At 35.0% G+C, this 20,547-nt stretch overlaps 1 protein-coding gene across 1 annotated transcript in view; it reads right to left on the reverse strand.

Moving 5' to 3' along the window:
* si:ch211-246m6.5 (von Willebrand factor D and EGF domain-containing protein) overlaps positions 1-20,547 on the reverse strand; it is a 117,401-nt gene that overhangs the window by 58,644 nt on the left and 38,210 nt on the right. The window contains exons 13-15 of the mRNA XM_056448015.1: positions 11,028-11,164; positions 8,135-8,296; positions 4,200-4,301 (exon numbers count right to left, since the gene is read on the reverse strand). Of these exons, the coding sequence (XP_056303990.1) occupies positions 4,200-4,301; positions 8,135-8,296; positions 11,028-11,164 (401 nt within the window). The remainder of the gene's footprint in view (positions 1-4,199; positions 4,302-8,134; positions 8,297-11,027; positions 11,165-20,547) is intronic.

The raw sequence follows: 20,547 nt of genomic DNA on the forward strand, positions 1-20,547 counted from the left end.
ACACATTACACTGGTTCCCAGTTACATTCAGAATAGATTTTAAAGTATTATTACTGGTCTATAAATCACTAAATGGCATATAGGACCTAAATACTTTACAGATATGCTCACTGAATACAAACAGATCACTCAGACATTTAGTATAACATAAACTAGAAATTCCAAGAGTTCAGTCAAAGCAGGGTGAATTGGCTTTCAGCAACTACGTCCCTTACTGTTGGAATCAGCTTCTAGAAATGATCAGATGTGCTCCAACATTAGGCACATTCAAATCAAGACTGAAAACAAATTTGTTTAGCTGTGCCTTTACTGAATGAGCACTGTGCTACGTCCGACAGATCGCACTATTATGTTTTTCTCTTTTTTTCATTCTTTTACAACCTGATTTAACACATTTAATCTGTTTTTATCTGTTTTTAATCATTTTTATTATTTGTTTTTATTTTTCTTATACTTGTCTCTTTAATTCCTGTTTATGTAAAGCACTTTGAATTGCCACTGTGTATGAAATGTGCTTTATAAATAAACTTGCCTAATTTTATCCATTTTGGAGCACACTCACTTATAAATATCCATAAAACTAACATACTAACATCTAGCGCCACGAAGAACGCTAAACTGTGGCTTTATCAGTTTGTGCTCTACATGGGAATCGAAACCACAAGCTTCTGACTGTTAGTGCTAAAATTTCCCACTTGAGTTAAAGAATGAGGTGGGATTTTTGATATCCACCAGTGCGGAGCTGTTTTGCCACTGCTCACGGTTACACCGCATCTCAAAACCAACTTCCTCTGTCAAACCTCTGAGATAAACCTCAGCCGTCTCTGCTATAAATCACCAAAGCATAAAGCCCGCCGCTGATAGAATCTCTATATTTCAAGTTTTTAATATCCAGCGGGACGTGTAAGTCGCAACGCCCGGAGGACATCCGCGGCAAAGCAGAGAAGATAAACACAGACCAAACGGATCCACCTAGATAACTCATCTCTCACGCTGAGATTACACGCCATGTGGCAGCTCGAATCCAGAGAAAGCGAGCGAGCGAGAGAAGAAGAGGACATCAGGTGCTCAAGGGATCGGTTACTCCGTCAGTCTTCTGGTCTTGATGTCGTGAATAATCTCTGCCATTGTCTGTTTTCCACATCCATGCTCTGTGTTTTTTTTCTCAACGCACACCCTTGTGGCCTCGCGAACCACTGTTGTCTTGAACGCTTGAGACGCTAAATGGCTGTGACAGACTCTTTGCCTTTTGACTGCATAAACTTCCGTCCTCTGCGACTTATTTTACGGTGGAAAATCCAGGCCGTTAGTGCAGGAAGTCGTTTTTGTGCATGGTGAATATAAAGTTCAGGATGATGGACAGATGGATAAATGAACAGAAGGGACAGGGAAGGGAAGAGGTGCAGGATAATCAAGGATATTTCTAAATATCTCATCCATCCATCCATCCATCCATCCATCCATCCATCCATCCATCCATCCATCCATCTATCTATCTATCTATCTATCTATCTATCTATCTATCTATCTATCTATCTATCTATCTATCTATCTATCTATCTATCTATCTATCTATCTATCTATCCATCATTTTAAATAAGCAGTCTGTCCGTCCGTCCATCCATCCATCCATCCATCCATCATTTTAAATAAGCAGTCTGTCGGTCAGTCAGTCCGTCCATCCATCCATCCATCCATCCATCCATCCATCCATCCATCCTTCATTTTAAATAAGCAATCTGTCCATCCATCACCCAGTAAAAAAATAGGGTTCCACAAAATTAATTTATGTTAATAATAATATTATAATATTGAGATAATACTGAGATAAATATGGCATTATTTACAAAATGTATAGTGTTCTCAAAAACTTTCTGTATTTAAATGAGATTAAGAAATGCATTATAATATTTTATACTCACAGTGTAGAATTTATTATATTGTTTCAATTTTAATGATGCATTATTTTACCCATTTACAGTTTTTCTCAGTGGCTTTGGTGCATTTCTCACAACACTATTTACATTTATACAACAGGTAATGCATTTCCCAAAACAATTAGTACAAACTGCAAAACCTTGTTGATAACCTGCAAAAGCGTGTCACTTGCTTAAAATAGATAGCTCATTCCTCAAAAGCAAGTATTGATGTCAATGAAAGTGTCAGTGTCATCAAGATGAAAAGTCCTGACACCGTTGTTTATGAACAAGATAGTCAAATGGCTTTGTCGTGTTTTCATAATGACAGTGCAAAAAGTCAGATTTGTGTGACACTTCCTGAAAATACTCAAGACAGCACTTATATACTATATGCACAGCCATTTGAAAACTACAGTAAAGTTAGACATTACTGTATTTAGTGAGGTATCTGAGTACAAGACACTGAACATGTATGTTTCACATGTTTACTGCATTTGCTCTTTGCAATTCTAATTTATTCATAAAATTGTGCTAAAGAATAAATACAACCCTTAAATACAACAAACATAAACTTCCATTGGGTAAAGCTGTGCACAACTGTAAACAATAGTGCAGTACATATTGGAACCTAACCTACGACATGCATAGGTCTGTAAATCATTCATGAAATGTTTAACTTAGAAGACATTTTCAGGAAAAAAAAAGAAAGAGTTAAAATTTGCTTGACAGATTTTGACAACTAGTTCAACATTTGTGTATGTAATGACTCAAGTAATGAAATGAGGACTATTCGTTTCATATGGAGTGACTATTCAGCATTCACAAGTTTAGTTAATTTTGACTGACATGACATAAGCAAATGATAATGTCATAAAACAGCAGAGAGTTGTATGAAAGCAATTGACGCATGTCCGAAAGCATTTACAATTTGTTGGAAGGAATGATAAACTGCTACTATGAATTCAAAACTAGATTAAACACCTATCTATTTAGTAAAGCATACACTCAGTGCACCACTTAGCGGGCTTCCACACAGGTTCTGCATCTTGTTTATATACACTATGAACAGCAGCTACGCTAATTATTCTCTTTATTCTCTATTTCCACCTGGGGATACTCTTCCCGAGGCCTTCAGACTATGCAGAGTCACTGATTCGATCCAAGACCAACGACGAGATGATCCCAAGGTTTCCATATCCTGGACCAGGCCGTATCCTGAGCAGCTACTGTGGTGGTCATGGAGGAGTGGAGAACATGAGACTGATTCCTGTGACGCTCCAGAGACAGACAAGTCTTCGCTGAGGCCAGCTTCCAGCCTCCGCCACTGAGACTGCAGCTCTGCACAAGACGTTTGGCCAGCGGAGAAATTAAAATGATCGTGCCCAACTGAGCCTGGTTTCTCTCAAGGTTTTTTTTCTTCACTTCCGCCAATTAGTGAAGTTTTTTTTTCCTCTCCGCTGTCGCCACTAGCTTGCATGGTTCGGGATCTATAGAGCTGCGCATCGTTGGATTTGCTCTTCAGTGTTTGGACTCTCAGTGGTGATTTTTAAACCACACTGAACTGAGCTAAACTGAACTGAACTTAAACACTACAAACTGAACTACACTGTTCCAATTTACTTTACTTGTTCCTATTTACTACTAACTGACCTTTTATGTGAAGCTGCTTTGACACAATCTACATTGTATAAGCGCTATACAAATAAAGGTGAATTGAATTGAATTGAATGTGCACAAATGACTAATTGTTTTGAGAAATGCATTAACTGTTGTGCAAATGTAAATAGTGTTGTGAGAAATGCACAAAAGCCACTGAGAAAAACTGTAATACATTTTTTTCACCAGACATGAACATTTCCAAAACTTGTGTCATTAGTAATCACTTAAAATATCAGTAATTAAATTGTACGAAATGAAAAAATGTCTTTATGATCACAGATGTGACCAGTAGGTTTAAACAAATGAATGTAAACATTATATATAAGGAGCAAACATTAATGGAAACCGCTGAATGATTTAAGATCTATAAAATCTCCAATTACTGCAAAGTTTTGTATTTGTTAATTTTGTGTTTGTATTTTTTTTTCATTTATTTACTGCTGTCTCTAAACAAACTAAAAAAATATGATTTAATCCACAATAGTTTAAAAATATGCAGATATAAATTATTTTCCACTTTCCCTATGCTAACTGGACACAAAATGAAGAATGAATGTATGTGTACAACCTGCATGTCTATTTAATCATATGTTTCCCATAAGCCTTTGAGCATATCATTACCTTAAGCTTACAAATTCCAGAAGGAGCCACACATATCTGGCAAATACCATCATAAAGGGTTAAAATCTTGCCCTCGCTGTACTGCTGTCCATCATTAGTGACCTGAGGAAGAAAAAGAGAGATTAGGTTTAGATACTAATCCTGAGTGAACGGTGATATTTTTAGATCATGTTTAACGCTAACATTAAATTAGCTTTTAAAAAGTTCACACTTAGATATCGCTTGACACTATTAGCAGGTTTGGCATGCTGTCCCTGGAGAGAACCCCTGAGCTTGAAGATAATTGAGCCCAGGGAATACATTAATATTTGAGTCCAGGATCAGGTAGGTCTTGAGAGCTAGCCCCTGGTAAAGGAGGAAAAGGAGGAGATGGGGTGGAAGGGAGGATTCTTCTAATACGAAGTAAAGGCTTGGATCCATCTGATTGGATTATTGGATTACGAATCATATCACATGCTCCTCTTGAAATTAGTTTATAAAACTTTACTTAAATTGTGATACAGAAGGTTAATCAGTCGAGTCTTAGCAAATCAGGGAAATTTTCAGTTAAATTTATATTTGGCAAATAGTCAATCTAAACTTTGAACTGACATCTACTGTGGCTGACAGAGGCTTCATGCATCTGGCGCATTATTATCATTATTAAATACTAGACTACAGAAATTATTTCAGATCTTTACGTTAAAGATATTATCTTTATTTCCATAATTAAATGTATCCCGTTCACACATAAGTTTTAAATACTCCCACTGACCTCCCAGTGTGAGTTTTTTTTAATGTGACCATTTTATTGAATGCATCGCTTTAAAGTTTCCATGGCAATGAAGTTTGTTTCAACATTACGTAAATGCTATTGTTTAAACCGTTTAACAGAGACCATGTAATTTCTTCTATGATGGGTGGCGAAACGTTAGTCTGCAATGCAGGGGAGAGATTAGAGCTGCTGGATTTACAACATGCCAATTCATCAACCTCTCCCAAAATACACGGTAAGGGGCTGTTTAATTTGGAGAAGAATAGAGTGAACATTCTAGTAACCTAAACAGTGTGTTTCAGTCATCCAACTATGCTTAAAAATAATTATTTTTACTATTAATTTTGCCATCTTCATAGACATCACTCTGTATTTTACAAACCATAAATATTATGTTTTGTGATGACTTACTTGTGTTTAACTATTATTAACACTAGAACTGCCGAGGCTGTCATTTTGACCAACTGTTATACTGTTTTTAAATAATGATTTTATAAGAAATGTGTGTATGTTTTGTTCTAACATTGTTATTTAATTAAAATTACAAAACACATAAAAGTTCTGATTATTTCTACCTAGAACTACTATAGCGGTCTAAATGACCACATTTCATTGTCTGATATTTTCCCCAATGACATTAAATATGCATGACTCTGTTGCCTAGCAACTTCCTAATAACAAAAACATAACTTTCTGTTGGCAAACACATAACTTTACTTTATATATGTCTTTAAAAACAGCATATTCATTGCCCTAAAAAAGCCTTCTGCCCTGCTTGTGAAAGTGAAAATGAAAGTGAGGTGCGGACATTCATGGGTGGTCTAACTTTAGTAGCCTAACTATTCATTTATAAGCTGTATTACCAAAAACATTGTGCTTTTATGGTGATGACTTGATAAAACATGATGACAGACATTCAAAGCTAAATTTTAATATCCCAGTAAAAGCTTTGAATGTAACTATGACAAGATAAGACAATGACATGACAAGATAACATATGAGAATGATGACCGCTACGGTAATTCTAGTAGTTAGAAAACTTTGGTAATTCCAGTGTTAAATATCTGAAATGTAAAATAATCGTTATTTGTTTGAAAACATTTCTCAGTGATCGGTTGCAGCTGGAAGGGCATACGCTGCATAAAACATATGCTGGATAAGTTGGCGGTTCATTCCGCTGTGGCGACCCCAGATTAATAAAGGGACTAAGCCTAAAAGAAAATGAATGAATGAACGAATGATTGAAAACAATAATAAATAGTAACCCCACACGCATATTTCTTTGGCTCAGATCAAAATGCGGGAAAGCAGATTTGAATTTAGTAGCTGATCATGTGATGCACTGAACATTCTAATCATCATTATAATAATCCAGGGCTCAAAACTGCAACAATTTTGGTCACATATGCACCTGAAATTTAATCTATGCATCCTCATAATATAATTGGGAGAATTTGTGGATATAATGGTTGTAGTGCGACCTGTTATTTTTTAAAAAAAATTTTTGTGAAAGCTTTACCAATTTGATAAAATAGTGATGGGTCTTCCCTGCAATGCAGATCTTAAATAGGTTCATATAAAAACAATAGTGCAAAAAGTATATTTCTTATTGCAATGCTTCATTTTGTTTGATGTACACCATATATTTATTTTTAGCAGTAGGACTTTTTATAGCAGAAAACTCAGAATGTCAGAATGGCAGCACATTCAAGGTAACATGATAATGAGGAATGTAATGATAATGAGAAATGGAAATAATGAAAATTGTAAATAATTAATATTTGTAATTATTTATTGTGCAAATATCAATAAGTCACTACAGCATTAGGTAGATTGTTGTTTATGGTTTTTGTTAGTCCTGATTGCTGGTTTCAAATACAATAAATTATATATAAAAATAAAAGAATAATATATAATTTGCAGTGGTGCTCATAATTTTTTTTGTCGGTGCTCCTACATATTTGCTGGTGCTCCTAAATATTTAAGGTTGGGAACACCAGTGCTACCAAGAAAAAAAAAAGTTTATTTCGAGCCCTGAAATCGCACATGTCCAAGGGTTAAATTGTGCTGCAGAAGGTTGCTTGGTCAAATCCCAAATAAAATGATGTCCTAAAGTTCATATTCAGTCAGTATAAGTTTTATAAAGATCAGACATGAGATTCAACCCTACACATGCTACATTTTGAAGCTATATTCTATTGTTCCTACAAAATAAGTTAATAACGTGGCATGGAAATGAGACAGAGTGGAGAAAATCTCAAATCCTGCCATATCCTGCCATAACCTGCCAAAGAAAGGATTCATGCAGCTAATGTAAAATACATCTCCAGAATAGCATTTGGTCGATAAGCTTCCATAGTTCACTCGCCACTGGCAGGTGATGCAAAAACGTCCATCTTCATGTAACACTTCAGAGCACCTTCAGCAACCCCAGTTTGGGTAAATCCAAAAGCGCCGTTAATTTTTCAACCCCTCGGTGAGTGTTAATCCCACAAGCCTCTGAGATTAATGCGAGCAGGAGTGAAGGTGGATTTCCAGATGCATCACCTCACCAACGCACCTTTGCTTTGACCTTCAGAAACACCCCGTGGCGCTTTAAACATTAAAATTTATGTTAATGATTCCCCTCTTCATTTTTTACATCAGTAAACAGGCTCATTAACACGTACACGCGTAGATCAAGTCCCACTTTGGGACAAAGCGATGAGGTCAATGATCACAACACCTCAATTGACTTTTTAATGTTTATGTTAGCCATATACTTAAAGCTAAAGCTAAATTGGTTTCTATATGGGCGTAAAAAATGATTGCGGCTGTCATTCAGGACAAAAAAAGCTCCCCTCCATCTCACGCTTCGATGATTTCGATGTGATATAATATTTTAGAAAGCCCAGGCACGCATCGTTTAGCTAGCCCTCAAACAAGCGGCATAAATTCGAGCTGATTTTAACCATTAAAACCCACAAGTGTGAAGGAGACATTCTGCGTAATTACATTTCTTTTTTCAGAGTTCGAAGTTGTGCTTCATCTTTCGATCACAAATGATGGCCTGCCTTTATCAGACCGATGACATTTTGATTCATTCTGTCAGTGCAAAAAAAATAAATAAAAAAATGGCAGTGGAAAATCAATCACTGAACTCCTGGACGGATCTCCGTCACTGAGATTGATAGACAGGTACCTTTATCTCCCATCTGGCGTAGGGCTGCTCGCTGGCTGTGAAGTCCATCGTGTCGACGGCCATGTTGGTGATTCGTGGGATGGAGCAATCGACCGCTTTAGAGCTCAGGAAGGACGCTTTGGTTCTGCCTTCCTCTTCAGGGATCCAAACTCCATTCGCATGCTAAAAAGATCAACAAAAAGACTTTCTTTAAAAGAGACAGCACATTTAAAACAAGACACTTAAAGGGACAGTTCACCCAAACTGAACATTAGTTTGCGTTTACTTTGAGTTGGAAACTGGTAACCATTGACTTCCATAGTATTTGTTTTCCATACTATGAAAGTCAATGGTTACCAGTTTTCAACATTCTTTAAAATATCTTCTTTGGTGTTCAACAGAAGAAAGAAGCTCATTAAAGATTGGAACCACTTGAGGGTGAGTAAATAGTGAGTAAGATTTTAGGCTGAATTATCCCATTTAAGCATTTACAATTGAATTAAAATGTGATAGTGTGTTAAAAATGTCAACAGAAATTATTGTTATTTGATTATTTATTGTTAGCAAGTTATTAAAGAATTTAAGTATTGAACATCATTACATTCAGTTCGAATTTGTTGTTTATAATTAAACCAAAAAAAGGACATTTCCCAGCAGGCACACAACGGCATAAGATGTTAATTTTAGGTTAGATTTAGGTCATGCGATCAGGTGATCAAAAATAAATGTCAACCTTATTTTGACGTCCAATAATGACGTCAAATGACGTCGATATTTGGTTGATTTTAGGTTGATTTCTAACAAAACTAATATAATTAAATCTAATAAAATTATAAATTATAAAAAAAAGTATAAAATAAAAATAAAAGTGAAGGAAAATTTACTGTTGCTGTCATAAATGTTAGCAAAAAGTTGATCATACCCCAGTAACTTTCAAAAAGAGCAAGTAAAAGTCAAAATTTCTTTTATATTCGACAAGCGTTTATCAGAAGTTACGCTAAAACTTTAAGGCATGCATCATATATGCTTGAGTTGTTCCAGTCTGTTTGAGGTAAAACTGTAAATTAGAGCAATCTTCACCTCTGGTCCTTTCTTCTTTAAGAGAAACAGAAACAGCAAGAATAATGAATGTCAAACCAATTTACTCAAATGAAATGACCCCACATAGCAGGCCAGATGCCTTCTGGGAGAAGACGGCGGGAAAAGAAGGGGGTGTTTCGGAAATATTCAAGCAAGAATTCAAATGAGAGGAAAGCAGACATATTTACATGTTGGGCTGCTTGGTGAATTTAAAGAGTCTTTTTCTGTTAAACTCTGTCTGCTTTTTAACTGTCATGTTTTGTGTCCCAAAGCTGTATCTGAAAAACCAAATTACAATTGTAATTTTTAAATTAATAATCATAATTAGGGGAATAAAATATGTTCCTTTGGCTTATTTAAAACAACCGGGAAGACCTTAATAAATTCATAAGTACAAAGACATCTGAAATCATTCAATTAATTCCAAATCTAAAACTTTCAAGCAAAACCGACATTTTAATAAAAGAACCAGCGGTCGACAAAAATCCGACAATAATTACTGGCACATTTTGTGTGTTTTGCATGTTGTTTGCCATGCTGGTTTCTTGGTATGTGCTCTGCTGTGTGATTGATTACTGTGTTTATTGCTTTCTTTATCTCTTCACACGTCCCTTATGTCTTTCCTCGCATTCTTCTAATTAAATATACAAACAGATGGCAAACAGGTATTAAAAAAGCCTGGGAAAAAATCATAAATGCTCTTTAATGAAATATTAAAGAAGAGATTAGAAGAGTATAAAGTGATCTCCGCTATTATAGTAAACCCAGAAGGAAACCAAAATAAGTTGCATCTACAGATGCAAACATTACATTCTTACATGATTTTTTATTCAAATGGAATATTAATATTTATTATACTATTACTCCATTTTAAATATATAAATATAAAATAAATATAAAATAAATATAAAAATTTGTATACACCCTACTGAAATACTAAATCATAATTTTTTATATATATATTTAATATATTATATATAATAATCATTGTTAATTATTATAATTATAAATGTCATATATATATATATATATATATATATATATATATATATATATATATATATATATATATATATATATATATATATATATATATATATATATATATATATATATATATATATATATATATATATATATATCTATATATATATATTTTTTTTTTAATATAAATTTAATTATTATATTATTTAAAGAATTAAATTATAGTTTATTATAGTTTATTTAGTTAATTATTAGTATTTTATTATTTTAAAAAATATGATGTAATAGTTTATATATTATATAATAAATTGTGGATACATGTATATAGTAAATGTATCAAAAAAAAATATATATAAGTTAACTACTATTTACACTTTTGCAGGAAACAACATTAGCCCTCGTGTGAATTTGTTATTATTTTAAAAATAGTATTGAAATTTTGGAAAAAATAATAACAGTTTCTTAAGGTGGCTAAAAACATTGACCTTTAAATTTACTTAAAGATCTTTTTTGTTGATTGCTTTTATTCCAGCCAAACTAAAAAAACTTTCTCCCGAAGAAAAAAATACTGTGAAAATTGACTTTATTTGAAAAATGATACAAATTTTCCAGGAGGGTTAATAGTGTTGCCTCCAACTGTATATAATAAATACTTTTAATCAAATTTTTACATGTATTGTTGTACAAATTTATGTATTATATAAACAAATATTATAAATACCTTTTAGAAATGACTAAATAATTATTATTTTAATAATTTGTTACATAAATATCAACATACTGTCTGTAAATATCATATAATAATGTACCCATATAAAATCATCATATACAGCCATGATTTCAGTCTCACCTTCAGTCTAATCACAAGACAAGCGAGGTCAGACGAGTCGATGAAGCCCAGTCCGAAAACTCTCACGCTGTCACAGTCGAACTCACGGACGTCACACAAACCACCGTTTTCCAGATCAGTCACTTCTACTGGCTGACCTGAAAACAAACAAACATACAAACAAACAAATTAATTAACAGAACATCAATACTATAGAACAAAATTTCAACTTATTAAATTTTTGTAAAAAAAATAAAAAAAATGTTAGAAAAGCATTATTAATAACAGCACTGGTCAGACCTTTCAGGATTTTGCAATTCTGTGGATGATTGCTAAATTTAACGCAAAATCAAGCAAATGGCGCAAATGTTTGTAGAGTTCACAATTTTTTAAAATAACGATTTAAATTTTGTGTAAATTTGCGTATATTTGCATAGCAAAACAATAAAATAAATGCAAAATCTGCAAAAGCTCGATACAAAGTAAGTCATTTTAATTGTGAAATTCAGATTTTTTTCATGAAATTCTGAAGGGGCTAAGAGGCGTGGTCTATCAATGGAGCGAAGTCTGTTAGTGGGCGTGGCTAGCAACCTCATATAAATGCACACACTCATGCATTTTTAAAGTCAAATAGTAGTTTTGATCAGGACAACAAAGTCAAAACCAATGTACTGCTTTGACATTCAACTCAACATCCTCACAAAACACCCACAGAGACAAACAAGTCCACAAGAAAAAAAAAAAACTGACGGTCTGCAGTCAACTCATTCTTGATTCATTGAAATGGCACTACAGGAATCTTGTTAAACCCAGAAACTCCATTGTAAATTCAAGTACATTCTTTAATAATGTCGAAAAAGCTTCGTCCTTCGCAAAAAACCAACGGTGAATAAAGTTTACGAGACTCAAATGGAAAAGACGGAGACAAACCAAAGTCATTTCGAGATGCATTGACAGTAAAAAAACAAACAAAACAACACAATCCTGGCTTTAAGCTATACAAGATTCCGACTGCTGGATTCTGACCTTGCCAGTCTGCATTAAAACAGGCAACGGATTCATACGGCAAACATTACGGCATAATTAGAGCCAGGGAATGCAACGTTCTCCATAACTGAGGCTCTTGAATAATGCAAACGAGTAAATACAAGCTTGTTTCCGTCTCTCTCAGGCCTTATAAAACACAACAACATTTAATATAGTCCCAGCGACTTCTGAAATGACTGTAGCGCGAGAGCATTACGCTTGATTAATGCCATTATCGCTCCCATCTCGGCTCATTTCAAATCAGTGTTTTTATTACCAGAGCGTAACCTTACGCTGAGATCTCCGCAGGGTGGAAGACTATTTAAATCACATATCCGAGACGCAAAGCAATATGGATGCGCTGGGACAGTTTTCTAAACTAAGGCAAAAGCGTGTATCTAAAAAAACAAAAAGAGGAGGAGGAACGAAAAGATATCAGAGAAAATGGTCCTCAGAGAAGAACAATTAAGTACAGTGAGTGTTAATGCATTTTAGCCTCATCAAAGAACTTTCTCCAGATGGTCTCATTTTGTGGAATTTTACACTTGGTATGAATGATAATTAAATAATTAGAAAAACAAAAATCACCCCCCTGATGCTATTCAGGAGAGATATACTAGAATCAGAGAGAATTGTTAAAGATTTTTGCGAATCGTGTAATGAAAATATCAAATTTGTTATTAAATAATTTACTATTTAAAAACAGTAATACGAAATGGACCCTTTTTAGAAGACAGTTTAATGGTCATCATAATCATAACTCCTTGAAAGTTTTAAATAATTTAATCTTAATTGTTTTAAAAAACGTATAAATATTTATAATCATTTATGTATGTATTATATCATCTTTGCGTCAAAGTACAAAATAACGAATGACCGCTTAAGCGAGGTTTTGATAATGCAGTGTTTATGGGGTTGAGAGTAAATTTGATGTTATTCTCTCCTCTGGCAGCCGTCATGAGTTTCATATAATATTTTCCTTTTTCTGAAAATCTGAAAACCCCATCTTGAAGTTTACCCAACCTTTCCATTACTGAAAATCCGGAAATGTGAAAAGGGTCTATATATATTGCATGTATATTTGTGTGCTTTTAGGCAAATATCTGCATACAGCCTGTCAAATTAAAGGATTTCTAAAATGTAAAATTATAAAATCATTAAAACTGAGCATGATGCGGAAATATATATCATTTTAAAAATGGTTTCAAGTCATGTGCATGGAATTTATATTTATTAAATTTACTTATTTCTAGTATATATTTGTAATATTTTATATTGTTTATTATATATATATATATATATATATAATTGTGTATATTTATATAAAAGAAAATCAAACATAGATAGTCTAAAAACCCTTTTGTAATAGGAACTACGGTACTTTCTTCCCCCATTCATTCACTTCTGCAGGTGACGTCAGAACAGCAGAAACCGTTGCTACTTTACAAACGTGACTTTAGATCTAGTATTTGAATGATTCTCTAGCGTAATGTCTAAAGTGATGACAAAACAGGTGATTTTGTTCACATTGAAAGATTATAAGGCTGCATGGCATGAAATACCATCAGTCTAGAGCAGGGGTCTCAAACTCAATTTGGCGGGGGGCCATATCAGCGACTGACAACTCATAGGAGGGGCTGTTTTAACATTCAAGCACAAGAAAAAAATTGAAACCCATTGATGCAATCAGACATGAAGGGGTTGTTTAAATTGCTATGAAAAATTATTACGTCATAATCAGTTGTTGCTTAACAAAAGGTTTAACAGATGTGTAAGACAGCAGAAAGCAGTTTGGGTATCTTTGTTGACTTTACTGGCAATGGTTCTTGTCAATTGTATCTTTCTTTTTTGTAACACTTCAACAAAGAGGGGAGAAGTATGTATATATTCACATTTACTATAACATGTTTTATTCAACCAAGCAGTAAAATTTTACTAATGGACATTTTTTATACAATTCTTAATATGCATGTGAGGAAAATCTATTAATGAGACCATTTGAATCGAATATTAGCAAAATTATCATATTTACACCACCAACATAATGTGTAAGCCATGAAAAAGTGTTTTTACAACACAATACAGGTAGTATAAAACTAATTATAATCAACGGACACTTGAATATTTACAAAAATAGAGCTTTAGTAAAAATAGAGCATGCACTTATGGATAATATTTCAATGTTTAAATCAGTTTGATCAGCTGTAGTTTGAAATCCTAGTTTGAGTATTTCTCCTCAAAGGGCTTATTATGTGGTCTCTGTCGCCATCTTGTTGCGGAACGTCATCCGTCTTTGCTCTGCTCAGTATGACAGGCTGATTAATGCAGATGAGCTGAATCTCCAAAATTATCAATATATAAAATAGAAACTATCCTTATCAATAAACTGTATTGTTGCAATCTAAACAACTACATTCTCCTCTAAAAAAGCCTCAAAAGTACATTATGTTGTCCAACAGATGCAATATTTGTCAAACTGTAATGAGTTTATTGATCTGCTGTCACTCTATGTGGGCGGAGTAATACAGAAGAGTAAGGAGGCTGTACGATTGGAGTTATTGCAGTATATGGCACAACTATCAGCCAATCAGATTCTACGACCAGACAGAACTCATACATATTATCCATTTCCATTTTTTATCACAATGCCAATTTTTCCAACATCGTGCAGCCCTAACATATAGACTGCATTTCTAAATTTGTAATAACAAATGAAATCATACAGTAAATATTAGAAAATGAAGATATTATTTCATGTGTATATTATTTATGTCATATGTGTTTAATGTATTTTTGTAAGTATATATTTTTTATTAAAGTACCTCAAAGAACAAATTTATAAACTGCCATATACTATTTTTCAGATTTCTTGATAGAAATAAAGAAACTAGATGCATTATTATCCCATAAAACTTTTTAAAATGATTAAAAAATGTAACTCCTGTTAACGTACAATGATACTTGTGAGTATAAGAGTCTATACACAACTAGAAAGGTATAAATGTATAAACAAGAATGCTTTAAAATAGCATTGACAGTTGAACCAAGAACCATTACAGAGACTGTAAAGACATAAAAAAACAACAACAACAGCAGCAAAAACAAACAAACAAACAAACAAACAAACAAAAAAACTACATTATTCTCAATAGTGGACAACCTTGCTAAATTTCCAGCTCAGCAAAGTCAGAAAGGTGATTTTCAGCCTTTTCCTTTGATTCGCTCTGTAACAAAGCTCCTAAAATGCAGATCTGAACCAGACAAGCCTCCAGCACTGACGCAGTGTACACACACACACACACACGCGCATACGCACACGCGCACACACACACACACACACACACACACACACACACACACACACACACACACGCACGCACACACACACACACACACATTCACACATTGTCCCTGACCGGCCTGGAAGGGAGCGTGAGAGATATTCAGGAGTTTTTAATCTCTGCCACAAGGGCGAACGCTTGTGTTTTGTGTTTGAAGAGAAATGATAAATGAGGAGCGATCAGATGACTCACTGAACCTGCTGTGAACAAAATAAATAAATAATGATAAAAAAAAAATGAGTCGGAGATGAATCTAAGCGGAGTCCTTTCTACAAAGTGTGACCCCTGCCTCATGGCTGAATATCACAACCGAAAGAATGCGAAAAGTGAGGTTTTGCGGATTGTTCCACGACTGAAAGAAACCCAGATATGCACAGGTGTTGAATCTGCTCTGATTGCCTGTTCTATAGACTTGATTTTCACTCTACTACTCTTTATTTTTCCTATTTCCAGTCTCATTGAGAGCCTCAAATGATTTCCAGAACACCCTTCACATTGGCACTAATAGCATAAAATGTACCGCCAGACTAAGAGGAAGCAGTTTTATAGTCTGTGAGAAAATGAAATTGAATCCTTTTAGTTTTTTCTCCTTCATTTTATCAAGTTCAAGGTGAATCTAATGAACACAAACCCTGAAAATGTACTGAGGATGCACCATTCTTATACTACTAGAATAATTATGGCATTATTTGCTTGTCCTAATGTATTTCCAAACTCTGATGGTGTTATTTAGCTTTTTAATCGAGCTTAAAGTCAGTGTGAAATCAAAATTAACAGCGTTTATTTTGCTAGCACACATTGTTGTTCTTAAGGTGAATAATTAATCTGCTGAAGTTATTTGACTGGATTTTTTCGTTTGTTTTGGTAATCTTTAATCAAACTCACTATTTCCTTTTGTGTTTGTATTCATTACCCTTCTCTGATGATGTCAGTTTCTTAGCCACGCCCCTCTTACCATTAGTTTGCTATGAGCGAATGAGGCACAAAAAACCCCGCCCCCTACTCAATATTCCATTTCAGTTGGAAGACCATCAGCAAACTGAAACAAAAGTCTCAACAACTTTTGCTTCACACGGACTTTAAGGGTGTTTTCACATCTGCCTTATTTAGTTCAGTTGAATCGCACTAGAGTTCGTTTTCCATGTTGGTGCAGTTCATTTGGGCAGGTGTGAATTTAGCAATTGCATTCGAGTGCGTACCAAAAGCGGACTATAAAAGCCTACCGAAACCTCCTTGAAGAGGTGGTCTCGGTACACTTTCAAACGAACCCTGGAGCGATTCATTTGTTGTGAGAACATGATCCGAACTAAAACAGACCCAACCGCAAAAAGTACTGCGCGTATTTGGACTAATCCAGTTGCCGTAGTCCGATTCGCTGTGCCATCTTATGGAGTGTGGAGGAAAAACAATTGTTGCCAGCACTTTACCAACAGTTTTAAACAGGGAAACATTACCTGATGAATAGTTGTTAATATTTCCAGAAGACGACCATGTCACAGTTTAGATAAATTAATTAACGCCTCCTCCTGAAGTGACTTCGCCGTTTGCAATGCATTAAAACGTTTTCCAGCCGCAGCCACGCTTTAGTTTCATAATGTATAGTTTTTCTAAAGAGATGTATACAAACTATATAGTATTCTGTGACCAGGGATACAATCAGCCAGCGCAGTCGCTCTATAGTAAACAGCAACATTTCGTGTCAGCCGGTTTTTGTACTTGCGGGAGTTCCATTGGAATTTTCCCACACGTTAATTCTGACCAATCGAAAAGCAGTTTAGGCAATATGTTCAATAACATCTGGCCAATGAGGGATGTGGATTTTGTCACATGACTGCATTTTGGTTCTTTTCATCTGGTTGGGACCAAAGCAATCAGTGTAGTGTGAAAAGGACCCAAAAATGGCAGAAAAATGCTACGTTGTATCATTTGCTGCTCTTGGTCCGGACCAAATGAACCAAAACCACAGTTGTGAAAGTACCCTAAAAAACATTAAATCTTTAAAGTCTAACTTTAAAGATTCACTGTATTGGAAAGACCTATGCAAGGGGGACCCATTTAAAATGTCCCTTATTTTGGTCCATATGCAGAAAAAATAACATCGTACAGTTTTAAAAATGACACAAAAGTGCTAAAATAATCAAATTAAACTTTGGGGCGCACAGTCCACTCACACAGAACATGTTTTTGCATTCCAACACACAACTTTTCCATGGTTCTTCTATGTAAACATGAGTTTGACGGACAATCTTTTGCAGTGCCTTGCATATCAGCTCCATGTATTTAAGATGCAATGTCAAGATATCAATGTCAGCTACAAAGCAATGGACAAATCAGAAGAGAGTTGCGAGTTCATGTTTTATTTGATGTTAACATAGCGGAGGTTGCACTTTTTTTTTTTTTTAATCATTGCTTAGCACTGCATCTCACATTTTTAGATGCAAAGATATATTCTGTATGAATGGCCCTGTAGTCCTATTATTTTTTGGCATTTTTATTGGTGAAATTGACTAAAAATTCTGTATTAATCATGTCAGGCCAGTAGGTGGTGATGATACTAAAGAAACACACATATGCCCTTGTCATGTATAATTGTTATTTTGATTGTCAAATAATTGTGGATGACTATAGACTGAGCAAATAACATAGAAGAAGCACAAGTGCTTATCACATAAATAAACAGCTAAAACGCATAAAACATTTAGCTAATGTTTTTTAATTAAATCTGTGTGGATTAACTGTAGACTTAAATTTCGGCTGTCCAATCAATTATTGAGAAATGGTGGTTAATTCATCAATCTAAAAAGGTAAGGTCACAATAAGGACAATGCATTATGGGATTTGCTGTGCTCTGTTGTATACTCCCCCTTGGCTAACTTAGCAGGTAGCAGACAAAAAAGAGAGTAGTATCTTAGCATGCTATAAATCATTGGACCAAATGTGAGCACAAACAAAGTGTAGCCTAACAAAATACCCCATTTGACTGGATGAAGCAGTAAAAACAGTACATTTTAAACATAACCTTAAGTTTTGGTTGTTCAATCAAAAAATTAGCAATGGACAGGTGTACAGTGATCAATCTAAAAAGGTAAGGTCATGCTGAACACAATCCATTATGGGATTTTCTTTGCTCTGCTGTATACTCAATCCTCTGGCTAATATAGCAGAAATAAGAGTAGCATGTTAGCATGTTACAAACCACAAGGCCAAAATGTGAGCACAAACCCAAAGTGTATTTTATCAAATATCCCAATTTGACAGGATGAAGTGCAAATAAAGTCAACCCAAAGCGATTAAGCATAAATGTGTCATAGGCTTCTGGAAAAAATGAAACTAATGGATGGCGTTCCCAGATGTGGAAGAGGCATCATCCGATGATCAGTTGGGCAATTAAGCAGATTTATCTAGCCGTCCTCCCTGTGCTACCTTGCACGTTGATCCTTGCGTGGTTACCATAAATCAGAGCCCGCTCTCCGAGAGGTTGAAAAACATCAGTCTGTGATGAACAGCCCTCTCTAGCGGTCCTAATCTGCTTGCTAATTTGTGTTAAAACTCCCATTTCGTCACTGATGCAGCCCCAGGGAACATGCAAAAAAATGTCGAGGGAGATAAAGGCTTAGTGAAGATCCCAATGTTAATCAGAGAGCCAGTATGGGCGCCTGGCGCTGAGCCAGGAGTTAGCATACCTGCATAACAATATCTTGATATGAAGCTTGGCTAGGAAAGATAAAGGCACTTCTGAGCCTTGCTGCTATTGCCAGAAACAATCAGTCGATACACATGCTCAGTGACTTTGCCGCTTCGAAAGAAGTTCCATACAACAATTCAAATAATTCATATAATCAATAAAAAACCCACTCGCACAAACGCGCGCCATCTGCGGTTTCTTTTGAAGACATGCTTGGGGGAGAAGGAAATTATTTTTTTTGCACAGTGTAAGTACAAAGAATGCAGAACAACAGCATCCAAAGCAAATATAATTAAAAGGAACTGAATACAAACAACAAGACACATACATGCTTGATGAAAAGCGTTGGCTGAGGAAAAACAAAATCATCTAATGCCATAGAAATGCTCTGGCAACTTGGCCACCATCTGGTAATAGCAGCTGTAGTGAACACTGTACTTGTGCCAGTGCACAGGATTTTAATTACACACATTTGGCCAAAAGAGAGCAGTGAAAGTACTGACCCACAGAGACACAATATCACATCACACTAGATAGTCCTCTACTTAAAAACAATGCTTATAAATGTGATGATAAATTGCTATTAATATCAGCTGCTATTTCTTCAGTGTGCTAATTTTGTTACGCTAAATTCTATAGAGTATCATTTGTCCACCATTTTCTTTGAGAGTTTTGGATACATTCCACTTAATTTATCTACAGGAATAAGATGTGAAATTGGAAGGATTTGGTAAAGGAAAATTCTTCAGAGAGATGCCGAGAGATAAAGGCCCTAATCATCTTATGAGTCTCCTCCCTAGTTGACACTGAAGTTAAAGTCTCACAAACTGTGGCCAGATCTAACTAGATTCTAAAGTCTCCAATCTAGAGACCAAATTATCCAAGACAAATTACATTACAATTATATTCAGTATTTAGTAGATGCTTTTGTCCACAGCAACTCACATACACACTAAGGCCTGGGGAGCAGTTGGAGGTTTGGTGCCTTGCTCTAAGGAATCACCTCAACAATGGTACAGTATTGAGGGTGGATGAGAGTGCTGGTTATTCACTCAGCCCACCTACAACCCCCACCGGTCCTGGGACTTGAATCTGCAACCTTTGGATTACAAGTCTAACTCTCTAACCATTAGGCCACAGCAGGAGAAACACCTTACAGTTGATGCTGAATTGAATACCGTCTTATCATTAAAACATACATCCTTTAGGAAAAATCTATCAAGTCCAGTGAGAGTGAGAACATATGTAGATTTCCCCCAGGCCACTTGAACAAAACCTCAAAGATACCTTTGATGCAAAATAGCAGTTCCAACTCAGATCGTACAACCTCTACAGGCACGGTATGTCACACAAAGCATGTTTTAGTACTCCATTTTATCATTTTATCAACATGCATCTCAATTGTGTCTCATGTCATGAGAAACCTAACAGTTGATGCTTCAGAAAAACAAAAACAACCAAGTCAACTAAGCTATGAATAAACAATCTC

This window comes from Danio aesculapii, chromosome 22 (genome assembly GCF_903798145.1).
Source record: "Danio aesculapii chromosome 22, fDanAes4.1, whole genome shotgun sequence".
NCBI lineage: Eukaryota > Metazoa > Chordata > Actinopteri > Cypriniformes > Danionidae > Danio > Danio aesculapii.